Genomic DNA, 19,956 nt, shown 5'->3' on the forward strand with positions numbered 1-19,956 from the left:
TCAACAGAAGGCACATTTTTACTCGCTTAGATATTCCAATCAGGTGTATCATGCTTGATGATCAATCATTTCATTAAACATGTGTTACCGAAATAGTGTTCATTTTGAAACATAAACATTTTCTCTTATAAAACGATTGGAAAAGAAGGGAGTTTTACAAATAACATATGACCTGGCTTTTAATCTTTCCTGTACCTGACCGTACTACCGGAACGTAGATGACATTTCATAATGTAACCGGTATATTTTAAACATGCGCATTTGAAATTGAATGTTTACACTCAACTCGTATTAGTTCACAGGGTCGTGGGATGAGTTAATAGGCTCTAAACACACCCTTGTATAAAACGATCGGGTCTGTTTGCTGCGAGAGTTGCGTCGGTAAGGTAAGTGAACAGTTAGCTGCTTTTCGTTATGGCTCACATTAAGCTGGCCATATTTAGGGTATGTAGAAACGTAAATGCACTTTTCTTTGTAAGATGATGGTTCATATTTAATGCTTTTTACCTTAAAATCCGAATGAAGAATATGACTTCTTCAAGTAATATAACCTTGTAGTTTATTTAGCATGCTTGTGTATAACAGATGAAACAATAGTGTTTTCAGCAATTATTGCTGTTGTTAATTAATGACAAGTTCCTTTGCAGCCAGATACATGAATTCCGTTCATTCCGTTCATTCCGTTGCAGCCATATACAATATTTCATTTTTCTGGTTGATTTCAATATGTTTTTATTTTTGTTTATGTTCCCTTGTACCGTATATTTCTCTTTCTTTCTTTTTTTAATCCACTTTTCTTTCTTGCATGTGATATATTCATAGTTGCGCTCTGTTTGTAACCTCTGATGCTCTGTTATCGAATTGCTAAACAGATGAAAATGTAATAAATATATGTACTATTCTTTATGTATGTCCGATTTTAAATTCGAGAGAAAAATGAAACTGAAACAACAAATTTTGCTCGTTCATGGTATTTTCTTAGATGTTGAACAAATCGTGCATATTGCATCTGAAAAACGAACATTATTTTAAGCGCTTATGCTTATCGACATTTCAAAACGACATAAGCTGGATAACTGGAGTCACAGCATCAGCATTTATAGTATCAATTAGATATAAATTGACCAGGGGTAATATTCCATTTTTTAATGTACTGTTTAAATGATGTATAGGTATTAAGTACATAAAAAGTGTATTTCTTATTATTATAACATTCGACATATAAGAACTTTGTCAAAATACATGAATAGCGCAATCTTACTAACTGTTACTAACTGGTAGAAGTATTTAGTTCAAGCATTCATTCTCACAACTCCGTGTCAGTTTGGCCTGGATACAATTAATAACAACTGCTTCAAAGCGTTAATTACATATCTCAATAAACAATTAATATTTTAATTATAACGATAACAAGATCTGCGTTTGAAAGTAATTATCTGCTTTAAAACATATAAATTACCTTGTTGTGGTACTTGCAACATGATAGGCTATATATATAGAATAATACATGCCTTTTTCCATATCACACCCAGTATCAACCCGAGACTGCAATATCAGCCCAAGGGCCGAAGGCCCGAGGGCTGATATTGGTCGAGGGTTGATACTGGGTGTTATATGGAAAAAGGCGTGTTTTATTCTGTTTATTACATACTTACTAATAAAAACTACTATCTTATGATTTATTTTTATTTTTGAAATATTGAAAAACGATTTTTTTTCCAAAAGAGGTGTGATATGGGTTTTGCGGGCTGATACGGGTTTTGGGGTGTGATACGGCGGGGGCTGATACGGGTTTTGGGGTGTGATACGGCGTGGGCTGATATGGGTTAGAGCAATTGTGTCGTATCGCATATACAAAAAACCCGTATTTATTAGTAAGTATGTAATAAAATGATGTAAATTACCACATATTTTCAATGTAAGTTAACGTTCATTGTACATGAAAAAAATATTAAATGTCTATATTTTTTAATATTTTTATTAACATTTCTCGTTCAATGTTTTATATTTGTATATTCAATAAAGATAAAATCCAACATTAAGAGCGATCACAGTGATGCCAAATGACAGATATCTTTCTTCTTCATCAAAATTTCATATATGTATATAAGTAATATTTATGTTGTAAATAATTTTGTGCTTATTTTTCATTATAAACACTTGTACAAGTTGTACAAATATAACTGAATGAAACTCTACCATTTTTGTAAAATTATTAAGATATTCATATTAAATGTTTTTCTTAGAAAGATATGTTAAATCACTATCATTTTGCAGATGGACAATGTCAAACCGTTGAGATGGTTGACGTTCAACCTTCTGATATGGCATGTTGCATCTAGTATTGATAACATAGACATACCACTTCGACTGATAGAATGTTTCTCGGAATGGGCAAAAAGGGAGAACCTCACTAACATAGCTGGCCAGTCTGTGCTACACACATGTATGTCAGGTTATCTGTGGGAGACGGGAATGGAGAGATGGAGCCCAGATATTGACCCAGACATTTCGAAGTACATCTCGGAAGACGTGGCGGAGAGGATCAATCGATTACGTGAAACAAGAAGCACGGACGCCACGACCGCTTCGCCATACAGAAACCTCCGCGTCCGCAAAGAGTACCGCATGTTAACTGACAAGGAAAGACGGAAATATCACAGGGCGGTGAAAGCTCTTAAACAAGATAAGGTACGTTTTTTATTCTTCCAAGAGAACAATACATAAGTGGTATGTAAGTTAATGGAATTACATCGCCTATGCTTGTATTATATACCTGCTCAAATATGTTCCAACCCAAATTTTGCACAATATGGCTAGAATCCTACTGTTGAAATCCGTTGTTCATATGAATGAAGGAGAGTATTGGCATCTGGACAAATGGTTAAAGGGTGGAACCGTTCAAACAGAAGGTAAAAGGAGTTCAAAGATGGAAAATATAAGATAACGACAATAAACGGATGAGCAATTTTGGTATATTGGTTAGAAATAGAAATATTTCTCATAGTTTAGATATAAGTTCATGTTGCAGAATGCAGTCGTGTTTGCTGGGACCGTACGGGAATTTGCAGACAACTGCACTCACCCAAATTTTATCGAAGATAGTTTGGTCCACCAAAAATTCACCCCACAAAAGGCGTAAACGAAGTTATGAAATGTTAAATACTGAAAAAGCCATAAAGTCCTTTATCCGCAATGCCACTTTTACTTCTTTGCTCAAATACCTTACACTAATACACGAATTTGTAGATGTACATTATTATGTATATTTCCAAGTACTGTAAACATACACATTTTAGCGGTTGTCTCATTTTAGCACTTTCCGCGTTCTAAGTATTATTCTCAATTATGATTGTGTGAATAGAAGCTCCTGTATATTGTTTACGTATTTTGATGGTACGCCAATTCATCAATGTTCTAATCTGTTGATTTGAGTGCGCTAAAATGTGTATGCTTACAATATGTCGTACAGCTAGAGTATAGTATCATACACGGTAAGAAAGATTCTTTAATGCAACGTTTTTCTTTTCTATCCAGAGACTGAAACCGAACACATTCGATGCTATTGCTAATTACCACAACGCGAAAGTACAGAATTCTGCGCACGGAGGACCTAATTTCCTAGGATGGCATCGAATTTATCTCATGATGTAAGTTTTTTCATATCTCGCTTCTGGGAACATGTTTTTACTTATAAATGTGTTCCAAATTGAACAAAAAAAGCACCAATTGAGAGTTGTGTGTGCAAAGTTAAGCGCAATTTCAATAAGAGTTAAAAATTTGGTAAAGATACAAAAAGTCAAAAATTACACCGCATCATACAACTGTTTCGTCTATCTAGGTCTCGTTGGTTATGCTAGGGGGCAAACAGTTGGAAATCCAAATTGTTTAAACCACTTTTTTTAATAGAGGGGAAGATGTTTAAAACCCTGACTTATAAATTTAAACTTTTTTTGTTTTTGTTTTTCTCTGCGTCGACAAAAAAGTGAGCAACAATAAAAAATCGATTCCAATTCCATTATTAATATTTGTTTAGGTATGAAGACGCACTTAGAAGAATGGACCCTGACGTGACAATTCCGTACTGGGATTGCAGGTTGGATGAAGCAATGAACAATCCAGCAAAGTCCACGCTGTTTTCAGCTCGTTTTGCAGGAACTGGTGTAGGCGAGGTCGATAAAGGTCCATTTAAAGACTGGAACCATGCTTCATTTGGTAAACTAAAGCGAGACACTAATAATGGTGGGGAGCTCATGAGTTACGATGACGTGGAAAATATCCTTTCGAGAAATTATACTTCCGAGATAACCATCCCAACAGCGGAACTTAAGTACAACCTGGAGGTACTTCATGGAAACATACACAGTTTTGTTAGCGGACATTTGGGAGAACTCACCTCCGCAGCACATGATCCTTTATTCTACATGCTTCATGCTTTTATTGATTACATCTGGTGGATGTTCAGGAAAAAGCAAGAGGCCAATGGGATCGATCCCTCCGAAGACTATCCAGAAACAACAATTAAGAAACATCATCCAGATCAGACAATGAATGGGTTTAGTATGTACAAAAATATCGATGGGTATTCTAGCAACTGGACAAGGGACATTTACACCTATGATATGAGCCCTACATGTTCCAAAAACAAATCTTCACATTGCAATTCAAAATGGCTGATATGTGACCATGATACAGGCAGATGTGTATCAAAAGCACGTAGAAGAAACTACCGATCACTAGCGCAGAGGTTTGGTGCATTTATGTCATCCACGCCGGAAACGTGTCAGACGGAGGACACTGTTGAAGATGGCTGCTTTAAGCTTGATACAACTATTCAAAACACATTTGTCGTTGACGGCTCCGCTGATTCCAGCAAATGGGTTTATCTTCCAATTAAAATTATCAATGAAAGGAAAATGGCAGAAATATTCAGGTCGTTCGGAGTTGAAAACGGTGAAGCCAATGAGACTTTGGACATTTATGATTCGAAACAGTATGATGAACTGAAACGAAATGAAGATGATGGTAAGATGGGTACCTATCGGAAGTGCCAGCTCTCTGGCTCTGGCGCCACCAAAATATTCGTAAATGTTTACGGGTTGAATTACTATGGCTTTTCCACGGAATACACTATAGTGGATGAAAGAATTGCATTGTCGGCAGGGTACACTTACGTCCCCGTTAGGAAACCCACGGATAAACCTTCAGAAGCGTTCATCTCGGCGTACGACTCCTGTGGAAGACTCTGCAAGCCTTACTGTAGAGAGGATGGGATGTACAAACCATGTACTGCCGCGATTCGTATGGGTAACTATTCCAATGGACAGTACGGGAATACGTTTGCAGATGCCCTCCTGAATACATGGAGCTTTGATGGCGATGGAGTCCCAGAGGTGAACGCTGCCAACGTGTACTTGGCGTTCTACTGTAACCGTAAGGAAACTTGGCCATGGCAACAATACAATAAATAAACACAAAACTTTCACACCAAAGAGTATATAATAGTTAGGTGGTCTACCTGCTTTTTAGCGAAAAATGTTTTTTTTTTCTTCTATTTGTTGACAGCGAACTTTCCTGGAGGTCTGTCTCAATTCGTATATAAATGACAGACACGTCTGTCGCTTTATGCAAAACTACTTATGCTATAGATGCACATATTCAGAGCCAAAAGCTTTTTATTTCGCATCAGAAGTGTGAAAACCGTACTTTTTCTTCATAATGTGAAAAGGATTTTAGAATGTGTAGTCTATAAACCATCACTATGATATAATTATGTAACATGATAAATGGTAAAAGCCAGTATTAGGTGATGACGACCAGGGCCCAGTTGTTCAAAAGGTGATTAGCTTAATCAGTGATTAGCGCAAATTTTAATCTTTATGTAACTTCAAAACAAAACTACTGAATTAGGTACAACTTTCCAGATATCAAATGTGCGATGTGTTTAATGATGGTTAAAGTCTGATGTGAACACGTCCCTTTAAAGTGCACCATTTGGGTGCTGAAAACAGATTCAATAAATATATCCATACACTACCAAATATAACAGTATGCACACGAGCAGTTTACGTCAAAGTGTTTTGTCAATAGTGTTCAAACGGGGCACATTCAGATTAACATAAAACTAAAATCTACATATGTCCGTTAAAACGTTTTACATGTTTGACATTCGATGTCAATTCGAACAAATAGAAAGATAAATTGCATATCTGGGTGATCATTGTGAAATGCAGTTTCTGTTGAATAATAAACAAATCAACGGGTCTGTATGGGGATCTAAATGTAAATTATCTTGCATCAGATGTTAACCGGAGCTATTAAGAAAAGTTAAGTTACAAAGAAAACCTTACAGACCGATCTAGCACATTTCAAAACTGTTGTCATCACCATCATTTGAAACATTAAATTTAAAAATCGTCCAACTTGCCTTGGAACCAATCGTATTTAAATACATTATTAACACATATATTACTTTGTACTTAAATGATTAAAACAAAATAAGAGACCGAATTTGTTTACTTGTAACTAAAGGTATCAACATCGCGCGGCGAGATATCAGCGATGAGAGCTACGTCAAAAAAGTTAGGATTCCAAAAGCCAAATCTACCAAAGGCAATATTATATATAGAATGTTTGGTAACCAAACTGATAAGGTTGTAATTTTGAAAGGAATAAGTTATTGAGTACATGTAACATAATGCTTTAAATTTATGGGAATATCACTCTGTTTCTCTGAAAAATATTGACACATGAATGCTTTTTCTCTTTCTAGCTGTTATATGTTCTTTTTAAACACGTGTGTTTTCTGTGTATGTAGTTGCCTTTCATCTTCATGAAGATGGTTAGTATACAACTCCTTTGTTTTCTGATTGAGTAGTAGCCCCGTGCTCGTCCTCTCATTGGATTTTATTTATTGTTTGATTATGTTTTTATTTGTTAGGATTTATGACATTTTAGTTGTTGTGTTGTTTATTAGTTTATAATTCATGTAAGGTTTAAAACTAGCTGGATGAGTCTTCCTTCTGATGCTTGTAGAAATAAAGTTTATTTAAAACAATACCTTGATGTTTTCATTTTTAATGTTAAGACATAACAATAAAACACATCTTTTTGACAATTTTCAATGTATTTTTACAACATTGTACAAATGTTCATCTGCACGTAGTATGTTGGAGCTTTCATTAATGATGACCGTACCTTCATGCCTATGCATATTGCTTGTACAAGCATTCACTTAATATGATAATAAATTCATTCATAAATTAAATAAACACAGAAGTTAATACACTTGTAGTGAAGGTTTAAGTATTCTTTATTTCAAGTCACATAGATAACATGATCGCACATATTGTACAAGGAAATTAAAGGTGGTAGCCGACCCTACGTTGTGTTAGATGTATGTCCTATTGTAGGAAAGAAAATGACATTTGTCTCGTCAATAACCTTAGCATTTATGTTTTATCAGGTTTACAATAAATTTCAGTTTTCTATTATATAAAACATACTGAAAACAGCCGAACTCCTGATGTAGTCACTATATGGAGCTCTCTGGGCGCTTTGTCAGGTACAGCTTCATGTTCTCGTTCTCCTCAACTTGTTGGCGGTTTGCCGCCAGTTTTGGAAAGTCTTTCAAAGCATCCGAATTTAAATGAATAAGGGTTGTAAAAATATCGTGGCATGCCAGATCAGCTAACGTCAGCTAGAAAGGGGAATAAAGTGAAAAACATGAGCTACTATATATTCTGTGGATGTATTTACCTCGAATTAATTTACATATGAATCGTGATGAAATATGTCTAGCAGGTGTTTAACCTTTATCTTAGTGTGTTTGCGAGAGTGCGTGCATGTGTGGGTGCGTCCAAAGCGTGGTACACAAAGTGAGGTATGGAAAATAATACCTCGATTCTCTCTAATAACGCTTTCAAAATTAAGTTATTTACAAAACAAAATGAATAGTTATAAAGCAAATTACACTCATTCATACAGCTTCGTGCGTAGGTGAAGTGATGTGGGTTGTATGCCGTGTAAATTTTCATTTATTCACTCAGTCTAGAGAAGAAATACAACCATCCATTTACAAATTATCCTACCATGAGACAGTGTCAGATTCCTTGGTATTGGCGTCGAGATATTACGATCTTTCGAGGAAACACTAAAACAGCTATCATACTTTTTTGTCAATTACTACAGCAAAACAGCGAAGGTATTCTTTCGTTGCTTGTTGGACGTAAACTAGAATATGTATTACCTCTTCACAAAAATAATCGACAAAGTAATAAAAAGGTTGAAAAATACAATAACGTTTTCGAAGAATACACGATGAATAATATTGTGTAAGTAAATAATCGATCAGGTCTTTTTTGTGTTAATTGACTTACTTTAGATCCAACAAAGTACCCATTTTTGCCTCCACTGTTTTCCATAAAAGTTGTGAAGATTCTGGCAAACTTTGGAATACTTTCCGTTACAAATTTCTTTTTGAGATCCTCCTGGCAAATATAATATAAAAGACGTATAAAGTAATTCAGACCAGTCTACCGAAAGTAAAAATACAAAAGCGCTTGTGAAAACAGTAGAATGATAATGCACACGGGTTAGAGGGTTAGGATGACTTGTCGAAGCGTCACCAAAACATGTAAACGAAGTGGTGCATATGGTAACTTTGTTTATGTAAATCAGCCTTTTCTCACTGTTATCATTCTAATAGAAAAACGCCCAGAAGAATAAACCCTAATATAAAGATAAAACACATCTGATCGACAGTGGAAGTATACCTTTTTGTCCTTGTCCGTCTCTTGATCGTGTATCTTGTAATATTCATAGAATTGCGTAAATGTATCCGCGGCAGTGTCAACCACCTGGTCTACTAGGCACTGCTCCAGGTTTCCCTGACCTGACAGATCTGAAAAGCAACGTGGACAGTATCTAAATAGTTTTATACTTAAGTCTACAGCAGGTATTTCTGCTCGAATGACAAGAAAACTGAAAGAGAACAACAAATTTATATCATTATATCCTGCCGCCATTTTTACTCTATATATCACGGATGGTGCATCTGAAAACATCATGCACGTATATAGATAAGTAATGTATGATAGCCGATCGTCTGAAATATGCATTGTTCATACATTATGTAATACCTACTAATTTTAAATGATTAAATCAAAGGAAAGTGTTGATTGCTAATGGCAAAACAAAAAAACAAAAAACAAAAAATCATGTTCACGAACATTTCTCAACTATTCCTTAAATTCAATTTTGAAAAAATCATGACTAAAATAAAAGGAAATTTTCTTAACTTTCAATTTGACCGTAGTTCTGGACACAGTTTTCCAATTGAAATAATAAAGTTATGTATTTGTTACTTCAGATAGAGAACATGTGAGAAACTGGAAGGTTAATGTAAAAGGGAGACTGGCGATATGTATTTATATTCGGTGAAAGTGAGGTGGACTTTTTACACTAAGTTCCCCCCTTATAAGATTGAAGTGTGGTAACTTATTTTAAAACTCAAACCATAATTCTCAAGCAATAGCAGTTATCGGGTGACAAAAAAAAAAATGGCGTCGAAGTTGCAAATAACACACATATATATATATGGCGTCAATATAGTGCGTATTTTAAAGAGAAGGTTTTAAAAGAAACGATTTAGTCACGATTATAAAAGAAATCAAAAAAGTGTTGAATACTATATCAAAATCAGTTATTAGGTAGAAAATCTAAGGTTTTGAAGTCCAACGAATCACAGACTACAGAACATTTTAGGAAACGTGTGGTTTTCTTTAAGTCGAGTTTTAAGCACTACAGAAAAAATGACTTATTCGTATCACATTTGTGCGATGCAATAACGGTATTTCTGTGTGAAGTTTACGCAAAGTAGATATCTGAAACTTCCCGATTTGTTCTCGTGAATCTCAAAACGGGCAGTAAAACTTGATCTGTTTTGGGTTTGTCGCGTCAGTTACCACATACAGCACAGTTACTGCAAAATATAAACTTGGTTTTAAGTAGTGTAAATACGCAATAGACAAGGAAAGTCGGTACGTACATCTCCAAATGGTGAGGAACAACATGCTTCCTATGTTCACGACCTCTGTAATACCTCAAAACACAATCTCCCGATATTTTAGTTATAAATGTCTAATCAGGATTATATGATCTCTCTTTGCATCAAGAATAACAACAATGTCACATATCTTTTAAACATATTATAATACTGGACGCAGGCAAAAGCCTATATATCCAGATCATATGATTGTATGGTCAACCTCTATGCTAACGCCCTGACAGTGAATACGTGCATAATTGTCAAATTCATGATTATACAAATATTCTGGTTGTCCCCAGTGCTTATATAGCCGGGCTTCAAACCATATGAACTTACACCTTTTTGCGATATTTCAATATGACACTATTTGATTTGATGACTACACTTACGAGTTACCTCGCTGTTAATACTACACTTACGAGTTATCTCGCTGTTAATACTACACTTACGAGTTACCTCGCTGTTAATACTACACTTACGAGTTACCTCGCTGTTAATACTACACTTACGAGTTATCTCGCTGTTAATACTACAGTACACTTACGAGTTACCTTGCTGTTAATACTACACTTACGAGTTACCTCGCTGTTAATACTACACTTTGTGTTATATGCTTATTTTCTTTGCAATTCTTATTTTTTTCAACGTCTCTCTGTAAGTTCTTATGTATTAAGCAATGCTATAAGGTATACAATGTATGTGGCTGCATTTTAATGTGGCAATACAATCTAACGGAGGACACCCTGGCTCTTAGCCGTATTAGTTTTTCACTTCTGCACCTGTTTCAACCATTTGTGAGACGGATAATTTTCAACTGATGAATTTCAGACAGATAATACCCTACTGTTTCACAATGTATCGAATGTAGTTATTCATATTCAACGAAAATGCAAATATTGTTGTTTTTATCTGTATAGTATATTATCGCCACCTCGTGGCATACGTAGCAGTACGTATTGTTCTCGCTGAGAGCACAGCTGTTTTTATTCATTGTAGATACTAGTGTTGTTTACTTTTTGACTCGTTTCGAACTTGTCTTTCAAATGACTTTCTTTTGATGGGATATTCTTAAAGGAACATGTTTCAATAGGTCAATAAAATAAAATAAAACAATAATATCGACAAATTTATGATTTCGATATCTCCCTTTTGAAATTCTCTTGACGCATATGGAGACGTTAAGTGACGTTAATGAATATGATCGTGTATGCCAATGATACTACATCACAGTTTTATATAGGCTTGTCTTACCCCCGGTGATTGCATGTCACAGCTGATTCGGTATTCAAGAGATTGCTCCCAATACCATGACTTCCGTGATAGATGTGCTGACTGATAAACTTACAACACGGGTTTCAAAAGATGCAGGTTGATAAAGACGATGGACAATTTTTATGGTCGAAATCAAGATCGCATAGGAAAATATACTATTTCTTTGTGTTATATGAAGGTCGATTTTTTTTATTATACTCATTGGTGAGAATTGTGGTTAGCTGAGATCCCGATTCGAGCACGTGACTTTTATTGGATTTGACCTAAATTTATCCGGAGGGTGTCGTCAATTAATCAGGGGACACTTACTCTTCCGGAACACTTAGTCTTATAATCTTTGTAATTTTTTAAGGGTCTCTATCTCCAAGTAAATATTTTTTTTGTTCACATTTTGCGCAAGGTTTATCAATTTTGAATTCGAATTTGTCACTTATTCTCTTGTTTTTATTACACATAAAAGCTTACCAAACTCCCTTGCTAGGTACCGGGCTATGGCCAAACTCTGAGATAACTGCTTTCCGTCCACCTCCAGGACTGGTATTTGTCCCGTGGGCACCTCTGTTTGGTAACAAGACAACACATGTTACAAATGCGCACATTTTAATTGGGATGATGTTACGTGCGTATAATTATACTCACGACTTGTCACAGATAATTAAGTCTAGATTTCTGCGGTTGATTTTGTCTAAAATGGCATGCTTTTCAACCAGTGGTTTAAACTGTACACAATAATAAACACACATATATTATTAGCTTAAAGACTTTCCAGATTTGACAGAAGAAATCAAGAAAAAGTTCACATAACGTAGTAAAAACTGCACTGGAACGACTTCTTGTTTTGTCTGCTTACTGACCTAAGGTAGGTTTCTTCGTCAGCTTTAACTAAAACGTGTATTGGTCATCTTCCTTAAGTATTTTACGCATCGCTCTCATGGTCATGTAAAATGTATTGTGTAAACTATGAAAACAGCTACATGTATACTGAGCAAAAAATATGTACTGTAACCTGATGATTCTATGTCGATTTATTACATACTTGGTTTCAGGGAAGGCCAGTCTTCCATCGAGACAAGTTCATCTTCGAATGTTTGTCCAGCAGCCGCGAAGGCAAGACGAATAATTTCACCTCTCCCCCGGACGGGGAAGTACATTAGTTTGTATGTAGGCATCTCTGTGGTGGCTGGCGATCGACTGGTGGCCGAGGCCTTGTGATAAAGGTATATGTATGTGACCTTCCGATAACGACGTTAGATAAGTATGCAAATACATGCACTTAAAGTGTGTATCAGGAATACTAACACATAAATGTTAACTATCAGCAAAATGTGATATTAGGGCAAAGATGCTTTTATTATTAGGTTAACATGATAACAAACTATTTCTTAGAGGCTTCAATTGTCTCATGGCTGTCATGATATGATTACTTAATATGGGGACGCGAATAAAATTTGCTAACTGTGTCTTAGTTCATTGATCACCTACATGCTTATTTGATTTGACTGATGCCGATGTTAATGGCTGTGGTGCCCCAGTTCATGTCGGTGGTACCATTCGGTGGTGCCATTCTAAAACACTTGTTTATGTGAGCGGTGTGTGTGTGTGTGTGTGTGTGTTTGGGGGGGGGGGGGGTTATGCTGTTTGCGCAGGGTTCATGGGGAGGGGTCGCCGTTGTTTGTACACCTGGGTTTTTTCTGTACTATTTATGAAGGTGGTGCCTTCTTGTACATCTGCTGTTTGTTAAGTGTTCATAAAGATTGTTTGATTGCCAGAACGCCTGTTGTTTTTTTGTGGGAATCACATAGATGGTGGTACTATTCTTTGTGCAAATGTTGTTTGTGTAAGGTTCATGAAGGTGTTTCCATTGTTTGTAAACTTGTTGTTTGTATGGGTTTCATAAGATTTACGGTACCATTTTTTGCACAAATGTTGTGTTTGTTGGGATAATTACAGCAGTGTCGTAATTTGTACACATGCTGTTAGTGTAGGGTCCATGACTTTGATGCCAATGTTGACACCTGTTGTTTGTGCAGGATTCATGATGATAGTTACAGGACTCGTGATGCTTGACACCTGTTTTTATTTTCATGACGGTGGTTCCATCTTTACACACCTGCTGTGTATGTGTGTTGAGTGAATGTTGATGATGCCGATGTTTGTACACCAGTTGTTTGTGTAAGGTTCATGAAGATAGTTCCGTTTTTTGTATACCTTTTCTTTGTGCAGGATTCATGACGGTGGTTTCGCTGTTTGTACAACTGTTGTTTATGCAGGATTCATGAAGATGGTTCCGTTGTTTGTCCACCTGATGTGTGTATTGAATGAAAGACTTGGACGCCGTTGTTTGTACACCGGTTGTTTGCGTAAGGTTCATGAAGTTAGTGCCATTCTTTGAACTACTGTTGTTTGTGTTGGGCTAATGAATGTGATACAGTTGGTTGTACGATTTGAGTTACGATATGCTTTTATGTTGGAACTGGTTTTTTTTCTTCTTTTCCTTTAAAAATATAAAATTCTCCAATGAATATGCTCTTATCATTATTTATTCATGTTTTCAATAACACTTAGAAGTTACCAACAAGAAATCGACTCATGAACTCTAGATGATGCTCTCTGGGCGGTTTGCTAGGTACTGCTTCAGGTTTTTGTTCTCCTCAACATTTTTCCAGTTTTCAGCCAATCTTGGAAAATCTTTCAACGCCTCTGGGTTAAGAGAAAATGTGTGAATATTTCGTGACATGCAAGGTCTGCTAACGTCAGCTAGAATACGTAAAAAATATAACTCAATAATTCTACTAAAGCCTTTCCTTAATAGTGACACTATTTATAGGCGCATTTTCTGAACATTTTACACATATCTATAACATGTTTATAGATAAGGTTTTATACTGCTGTAATAGTTCGTGCAATGGTTTAAATTATATTACATTTTTCCGAAACATGTCGTGGTGATGTACATACATGTTGAAACTACACCGACACACCTTATGAATATAGTCTCACCTGCAGTTTATCATATTATACCTACAAATGTCGCTTTATGCTTATAATGGTTAAATATTGCAAATATATACACACCTGTAGGTTGTAATTAAGCATTTAAGTGCCCTTTTAACACAGGTCAATGCTTTTTACCATTTTGAGTATTTTAATGTCATAAAAGTTAACACCTGTATAATGAAATTTAGCATAGGGTTTTGATTATGTGTAGAACAGCCGTATCCAATGGAGAGTTTGAAGTATCTTACGTTACAGTTTTGAAATAACAATAAAGAATAAGTAGGCACTGGCATTTACATTAAATATGAATGTCATCCAAACTTCGTATTGTGATATAGTTGCAGTACCATAAGAGTGGTAAATATTTATTCATAATACGCGAATATAAACTGCAACGTGTCCAAAATATAACAAAACGTTGTCTTTGATAACGCCCCTTGCTCGAAAGTGACACTGATGCGTAAACTAACCAATAAATGATAGTTATTAAGATGATAGTTATATATTACATTGTTTGGTGAATTATAATTCCAGATTCAATTTTTAGAATCATTGTGTAGTTTCACTTTTTTACATTCTGCGGAAAAATATAACTACATATTTCCAATGACCTTCCTAACTATATAATCAGATTTAATGTTCAAATATGCATTCCTCTATACGCATATTGATCACACGCAACCATTCATCAAGACATAGATGATTCATGAACGTAGGTTCACTTAAGTTCTTTAGAGGAAATGCAATTTGCATTTTCACGAAGATTGTTACACACATTAAAGTAATACATTCTTGGCCATTGGTATCGAATTTGGATTTGTTTATGCTGTAATGTTCACACACACACACACAACTTTGTGATTTAATGGACATACGCCAGGAGGTACTAAGACAGAAACCAAGTCTAACTTTTCTAATTTAGATATATGGCATTTATGTGACAACAAAGTAGTCAGGTAGGCTTGATTGACTTACGCTTGGTCCTACAAAGTATCCGTTTGTGCCTCAATAATTTTCCAAAAGGGTCTGGAAGATTCTGGTGAACTGTAGGTTTTTTCATTCATCAATGCATTCTTCACTTCCAGCTGACATGTTCATTGTAAGATAAGCACACTTAAATGACCATGTCAAGACTTCTTTACACTGAATATAACTTAAGGATCTCCGTACCACTGCCAGAGACGGTAACAATGCAATAGAGACCGATTTTGTTGACATGACTACCGCTTGGTAATATGTTCTGGAAAAAAGCCAAACCTTTCTAGACTTTCATTAAAAATAATAGTGATAAAATAAACTTAACAATAATCAACGACAGTGCTTTAATTGACAACACAGGGATAATAGACCGGGGTTTCAATCCTTGACTTCTGATTTTTATACTACATGTATTTATCTAACTGACTGAGCTACCCGGTCTAAGGAAGTGTCCTGGCACAATTTTGCTACAGTGATATCAAAAATGAAACTAAGGGTAGGTAACCGTATATACGACAAAACTACAGTGCAGTGGGGCATGGATCCTTAAGGACAATGATTTGAACCAAGACTTCATTAAGATTTACATTTTACATACATTATGCAAAGTTAAATGCAAAAAAGGACCATACATGGCATAATGAGTTTAGTTTATTGTCACATTACACAAAATATTATTTGTGAATTCTGACGCTAAAATATGTACATGTTGGAATGCTCGTAATTAGCATTACATGTCTCAACAATGTATGATATTCCTGTAGCAGTAAAGATGGCAAAAATATATATCTGGTAATCGTTGTCCTCAGCTGTCTCGTTGTGATATCATTTAGGAGATATTGTTTGAATCCGTCTGCGGCCTCGTCTATGACCTGATCTACCAGACATTGCAAATATATCAGCTTATGGCTTATCATGCTGATGATCGCCTATGTAACACTATCAGTATTAATTATGCAATAATTGCAATAAGGTTTGGTATCGCGATATATGGCAAGAACAAAAGGTCAATGCACCGTATAATGTTATTTTCACACAGACTGAAACTTTTGCGATTATAATTTCGCGATACCGACATGTGAAGCAACTTAATTTTCGCGGTGTACGGAACACTCAAAGTGTCAAATAGAAAATAATCGCTTTATCTATAATGATCAAAAATCAGTAGGTGTGTTTAGTTAACAAGTCATCAACAAAACTGTTATAAGTGTGATGTAATATATTAACAAACAGCTTGTACATCTCTTGCTGTAAATGAATCGTTCCTACCACATACTCGCTTTTTAACGACAACATTACGGTTATGAAGTCTATTATACGCTTTTGATATTATTCTGGGGATCACGTTTTCGTGATCACGTTATTGACCCGCGAAATCGCAAAAATATCGTCCCCGCAGAAATATCCTGTTATACGTTATTACAGAAAGACGTATGTCGTATGGATACAGAATAGGCGTGTCCATATTTTACCAAACTCCCTGGCCAGGTAGCGGGCTATGGCCAGACTCTGTGACAGCTGTTTTCCGTCCACATCCAGCACCGGCAGCTAACAAGTTGGCATCTCTGTAATTATAAATGATTGATTTATTCAATCATAGTAATAGTTAATTTTGGATAAAAGTATGCTAGTATATCTATGAGAAATATATTTGTACAAATGACTGATTACTTGACGCGATATCATAACTAATATTGTCTTACTAAGCCATATGACATGAAGGCTATTGTCTTACTTGGCCTCATGGCATTCCAATTCATTTGAGATGTACGTCCGAAGTTTCTGGGTCGATTGAAATAATTTGCAACGGTATAAAAACGATATACCACCTGCAATGTTCTGATATGTATATAAGGCTTAGATGGCAATTATTAATCGCGTCAAATGACCACAAGGACCCCGACATCTCATGAAACTACTTATTGATGACGTCACGAGCAATGACTTAACCCAGGAAGGTCAATGTAAGTCCACCTCACTTCGAATAATCCTGATGTCACTATTCCACAGCAGATTTAGCCTTTTTCTATCTGTCTTACTTAACTTGATGTCTTAATATGCATGTCTTAATTTGCTTTATGTCATAACAAACGTTGCAAAATTTGACTTAAGAGCTTAGTTTACAATGCACATAAAACCAGCCTTAAACAATTCTATAAGAACACATAAGCCTGTGTCGGTTCATACAAATTTAACAAGAATATGTATGAATTGACAATGTGTGTTTACCACTGAAATATATCTTTTCTTCATAAATTAATTTAATGCGATATTCCGTTATATACATTGGTCAGTATTATTCAGTGCTATTGAAGTTTCAGGACCAACAAGGTGGTGAGTATAACATGGATCTGAACGTAAGGTGTTAAAAAGCGACATTTTTGAAAACAATAAAAACTCGTTGAAAACAGGATCTACCATCGGAACAAAATCAGTAATTTGGTTAACAAGCATACGTTTTTGGTCTGTTATAATTTTTGATAACTTTTAATCTGGAGGAAACACTGGAATAATCTTTTGCGCATGCGTAAACATTTTGAGAATAAATTAAAATTCGTAATGCCGTGTCACGAAATAGGAATAACTTTCGTGATGTATATACATTTGCGATATTTTATTAGATCCCACTCAAATTCACTTGTAGAAGCAGTCGATGTTTTGTTCTTTAAATAAATCACAGATAGATAATTATGAAAATGTTCATATAACTCCCTTCAAGTAAACTATATCAGATATGTATGTAGCAGTCATAACTTCACATTAAAGGGAAAGTAAACATTGTTCAAAAGCAATATTTTATGTGGATATTTAAATAAGAACTGTTGACATTTTTGTGCTGACGACCCTGGTTTACTTCACTTTAATGTCAAGAAAGTCGAACCATTATAGATAATGTCAAGTTGTTTATTACCTTCAGACTTTACTGCCTTTAATTGATATAACACTTGGTTTTATTATCTTCGGTATTTATTACCAATGCTCCTTTCCCCTTCGGTTTGACGCCATCCAGTAACAACGTTTACCGTTCAAACATAAATACAACACAACACAATCAATACACATAGAAATCTCGAGTGTTACAGACTACGTTTTGTAACAAGTAATATGGTATTTTTCGTTATACAGTGATCTCTTTATAATTAGTAGGATTTACCAACTGGATAAATTAAAACATACAACAGTTTACTGCTAGCATCATGTCCTACTCTGTTAATTCTGTAAGTGAATACTTTTTACGTAAATTATTTTCCCTCCCACACTTGTCTAAGTATATCGTGTATCCTTACCCTAATGGTATGGTAACATATATCATCTATAGTGTCCTTCTCCAAAATATATCCTATACCAGTATTGCATAATCGTCTCTTAATGTTATCGCTCTATCATCTAACACGTCTTAATAGGCAGTTCGCAGAATATCAGTTCTGGTGGTATCTCTATACAAAAGTCGGGAAACCAAACGATCGGACTAAATTCATCAAATAGTCATTTGTTTCTTTAACCAACAGTTACTGTATTGTACTATTGTTTTTATTCTATTTATGTTTTTTTTTGTTTGCAATATAGCAAGCCCCATTCCCCATAACTTGACGCAAATCTTTCTCAAAAGCTTAATTAAACTACTTACATATATGCACATATTCGTATCTCCACATTTAAGAAATTATAAGCTCGTCAATATAATTGTGGACTTAATGCAATATGGAAATGGACACTCGCATTCCGGGAAATGCTTATACTTCGATGCACATGATTGTGTTCACATCTGTGTTTGTGTAGGCGTTTGTGCTATTTTAAATATCTTTGGTGCCTTTTGTTGTGTTGCTTTTTGAATAGACATTTTGATTTGCATTAATTTTACTTTACTATAGAGATCATCAATATTTTGACATGGACATGTTGTTAGATTGGAGAGTGATGTCGGTAATGGTGTGGTGGCCGGTGATAGTCCTATGATATCAGTTTACATCGTAAAACACTTCCTTGTAGGGGGGTTACGATAACACTAGTCAGTGACTGTGTACAGGCGTGTAAGGGAGACAAACAAATCAGTCGAGTGTTATATTTTACCAGCGACACCTGTCGTACAGGTAAAGTGTCAATATTACCTGAATGGTAAGGCCGTGAACATTGCATTAGGGCTTTCATGATTTAAAAATACAAGATAACAGAGAAAAAACTGTTCTACTGTAGAAATCGCGAAAAATATTATATAGACAATGCGAATAACAGAGGGGCGGCCTATAAAACACGTGTTTACAAACCGTAACTATTAGCCAAAGCTATTAATATGAACTGCTGATTAAAGGAAAAGCGGCAAACCTGTTGTGTTAAGGGATGAACAGGTTATGAAAATGAGAAAAGAGAAATCAAGTGTGTGAGTGTAATAACTGTGTTATATATCCTGAAAAGAAATTCTACACAGAACTTTTCAAACATATCACTGTTTTATAATGACAGTAGTATACATTGTAGTTATTCTCTTGATACTGGTGTCGATATCATGACTATTCTATTGGGTGTGAATTAACAAAACTGATATATATATACGATAATTGTATTAAAGAAGGCGACTTGATATCAACAGAATAATTGTGTTTTAGGGCTTTTGTCAGTGTCGTAACACTAATATCAAGAGGATCATTGGAGTTGACAGCTGT

At 35.3% G+C, this 19,956-nt stretch overlaps 2 protein-coding genes across 3 annotated transcripts; one reads left to right on the plus strand and one right to left on the minus strand.

Moving 5' to 3' along the window:
• The first annotated feature begins 285 nt into the window (after positions 1–285).
• LOC110466283 lies at positions 286–7,055 on the plus strand. 2 transcript variants are annotated; one of them, XM_021522689.1, is made up of 4 exons: positions 286–386; positions 2,278–2,691; positions 3,538–3,650; positions 4,037–7,055. In XM_021522689.1, the coding sequence occupies exons 2-4, from the start codon at positions 2,278–2,280 to the stop codon at positions 5,469–5,471; spliced, it is 1,962 nt and encodes a 653-aa protein (XP_021378364.1). In that variant the 5' UTR covers positions 286–386; the 3' UTR covers positions 5,472–7,055. The 2 variants fall into 2 exon arrangements, with proteins under 2 accessions (XP_021378364.1, XP_021378363.1); XM_021522688.1 differs by having other exon boundaries at positions 375–444.
• LOC110466284 (hematopoietic prostaglandin D synthase-like) lies at positions 5,555–12,531 on the minus strand. The gene is made up of 5 exons (XM_021522691.1): positions 12,357–12,531; positions 11,786–11,878; positions 8,775–8,902; positions 8,379–8,489; positions 5,555–7,699 (listed from the first exon to the last, which is right to left on the minus strand). Exons 1-5 carry the CDS (start codon positions 12,487–12,489, stop codon positions 7,535–7,537), a joined length of 630 nt encoding a protein of 209 aa, XP_021378366.1. The 5' UTR covers positions 12,490–12,531; the 3' UTR covers positions 5,555–7,534.
• Between the last annotated feature and the right edge of the window lie 7,425 nt (positions 12,532–19,956).

Source organism: Mizuhopecten yessoensis, unplaced genomic scaffold (genome assembly GCF_002113885.1).
Source record: "Mizuhopecten yessoensis strain PY_sf001 unplaced genomic scaffold, ASM211388v2 scaffold11127, whole genome shotgun sequence".
Classification (NCBI taxonomy): Eukaryota; Metazoa; Mollusca; class Bivalvia; order Pectinida; family Pectinidae; genus Mizuhopecten; species Mizuhopecten yessoensis.

Coding starts and splice junctions, on each gene's coding strand:
- LOC110466283 (XM_021522688.1), top strand. CDS start 415: ATGGCTCACATTAAGCTGGCCATATTTAGG. Junction 445..2,277: donor TTAAGCTGGCCATATTTAGG/GTATGTAGAAAC, acceptor ATCATTTTGCAG/ATGGACAATGTCAAACCGTT. Junction 3,651..4,036: donor CATCGAATTTATCTCATGAT/GTAAGTTTTTTC, acceptor ATATTTGTTTAG/GTATGAAGACGCACTTAGAA.
- LOC110466284 (XM_021522691.1), bottom strand. CDS start 12,489: ATGCCTACATACAAACTAATGTACTTCCCCGTCCGGGGGAGAGGTGAA. Junction 8,903..11,785: donor GTACCTAGCAAGGGAGTTTG/GTAAGCTTTTAT, acceptor GTTGCTTTTCAG/ATCTGTCAGGTCAGGGAAAC. Junction 8,490..8,774: donor AGACGGACAAGGACAAAAAG/GTATACTTCCAC, acceptor TATATTTGCCAG/GAGGATCTCAAAAAGAAATT.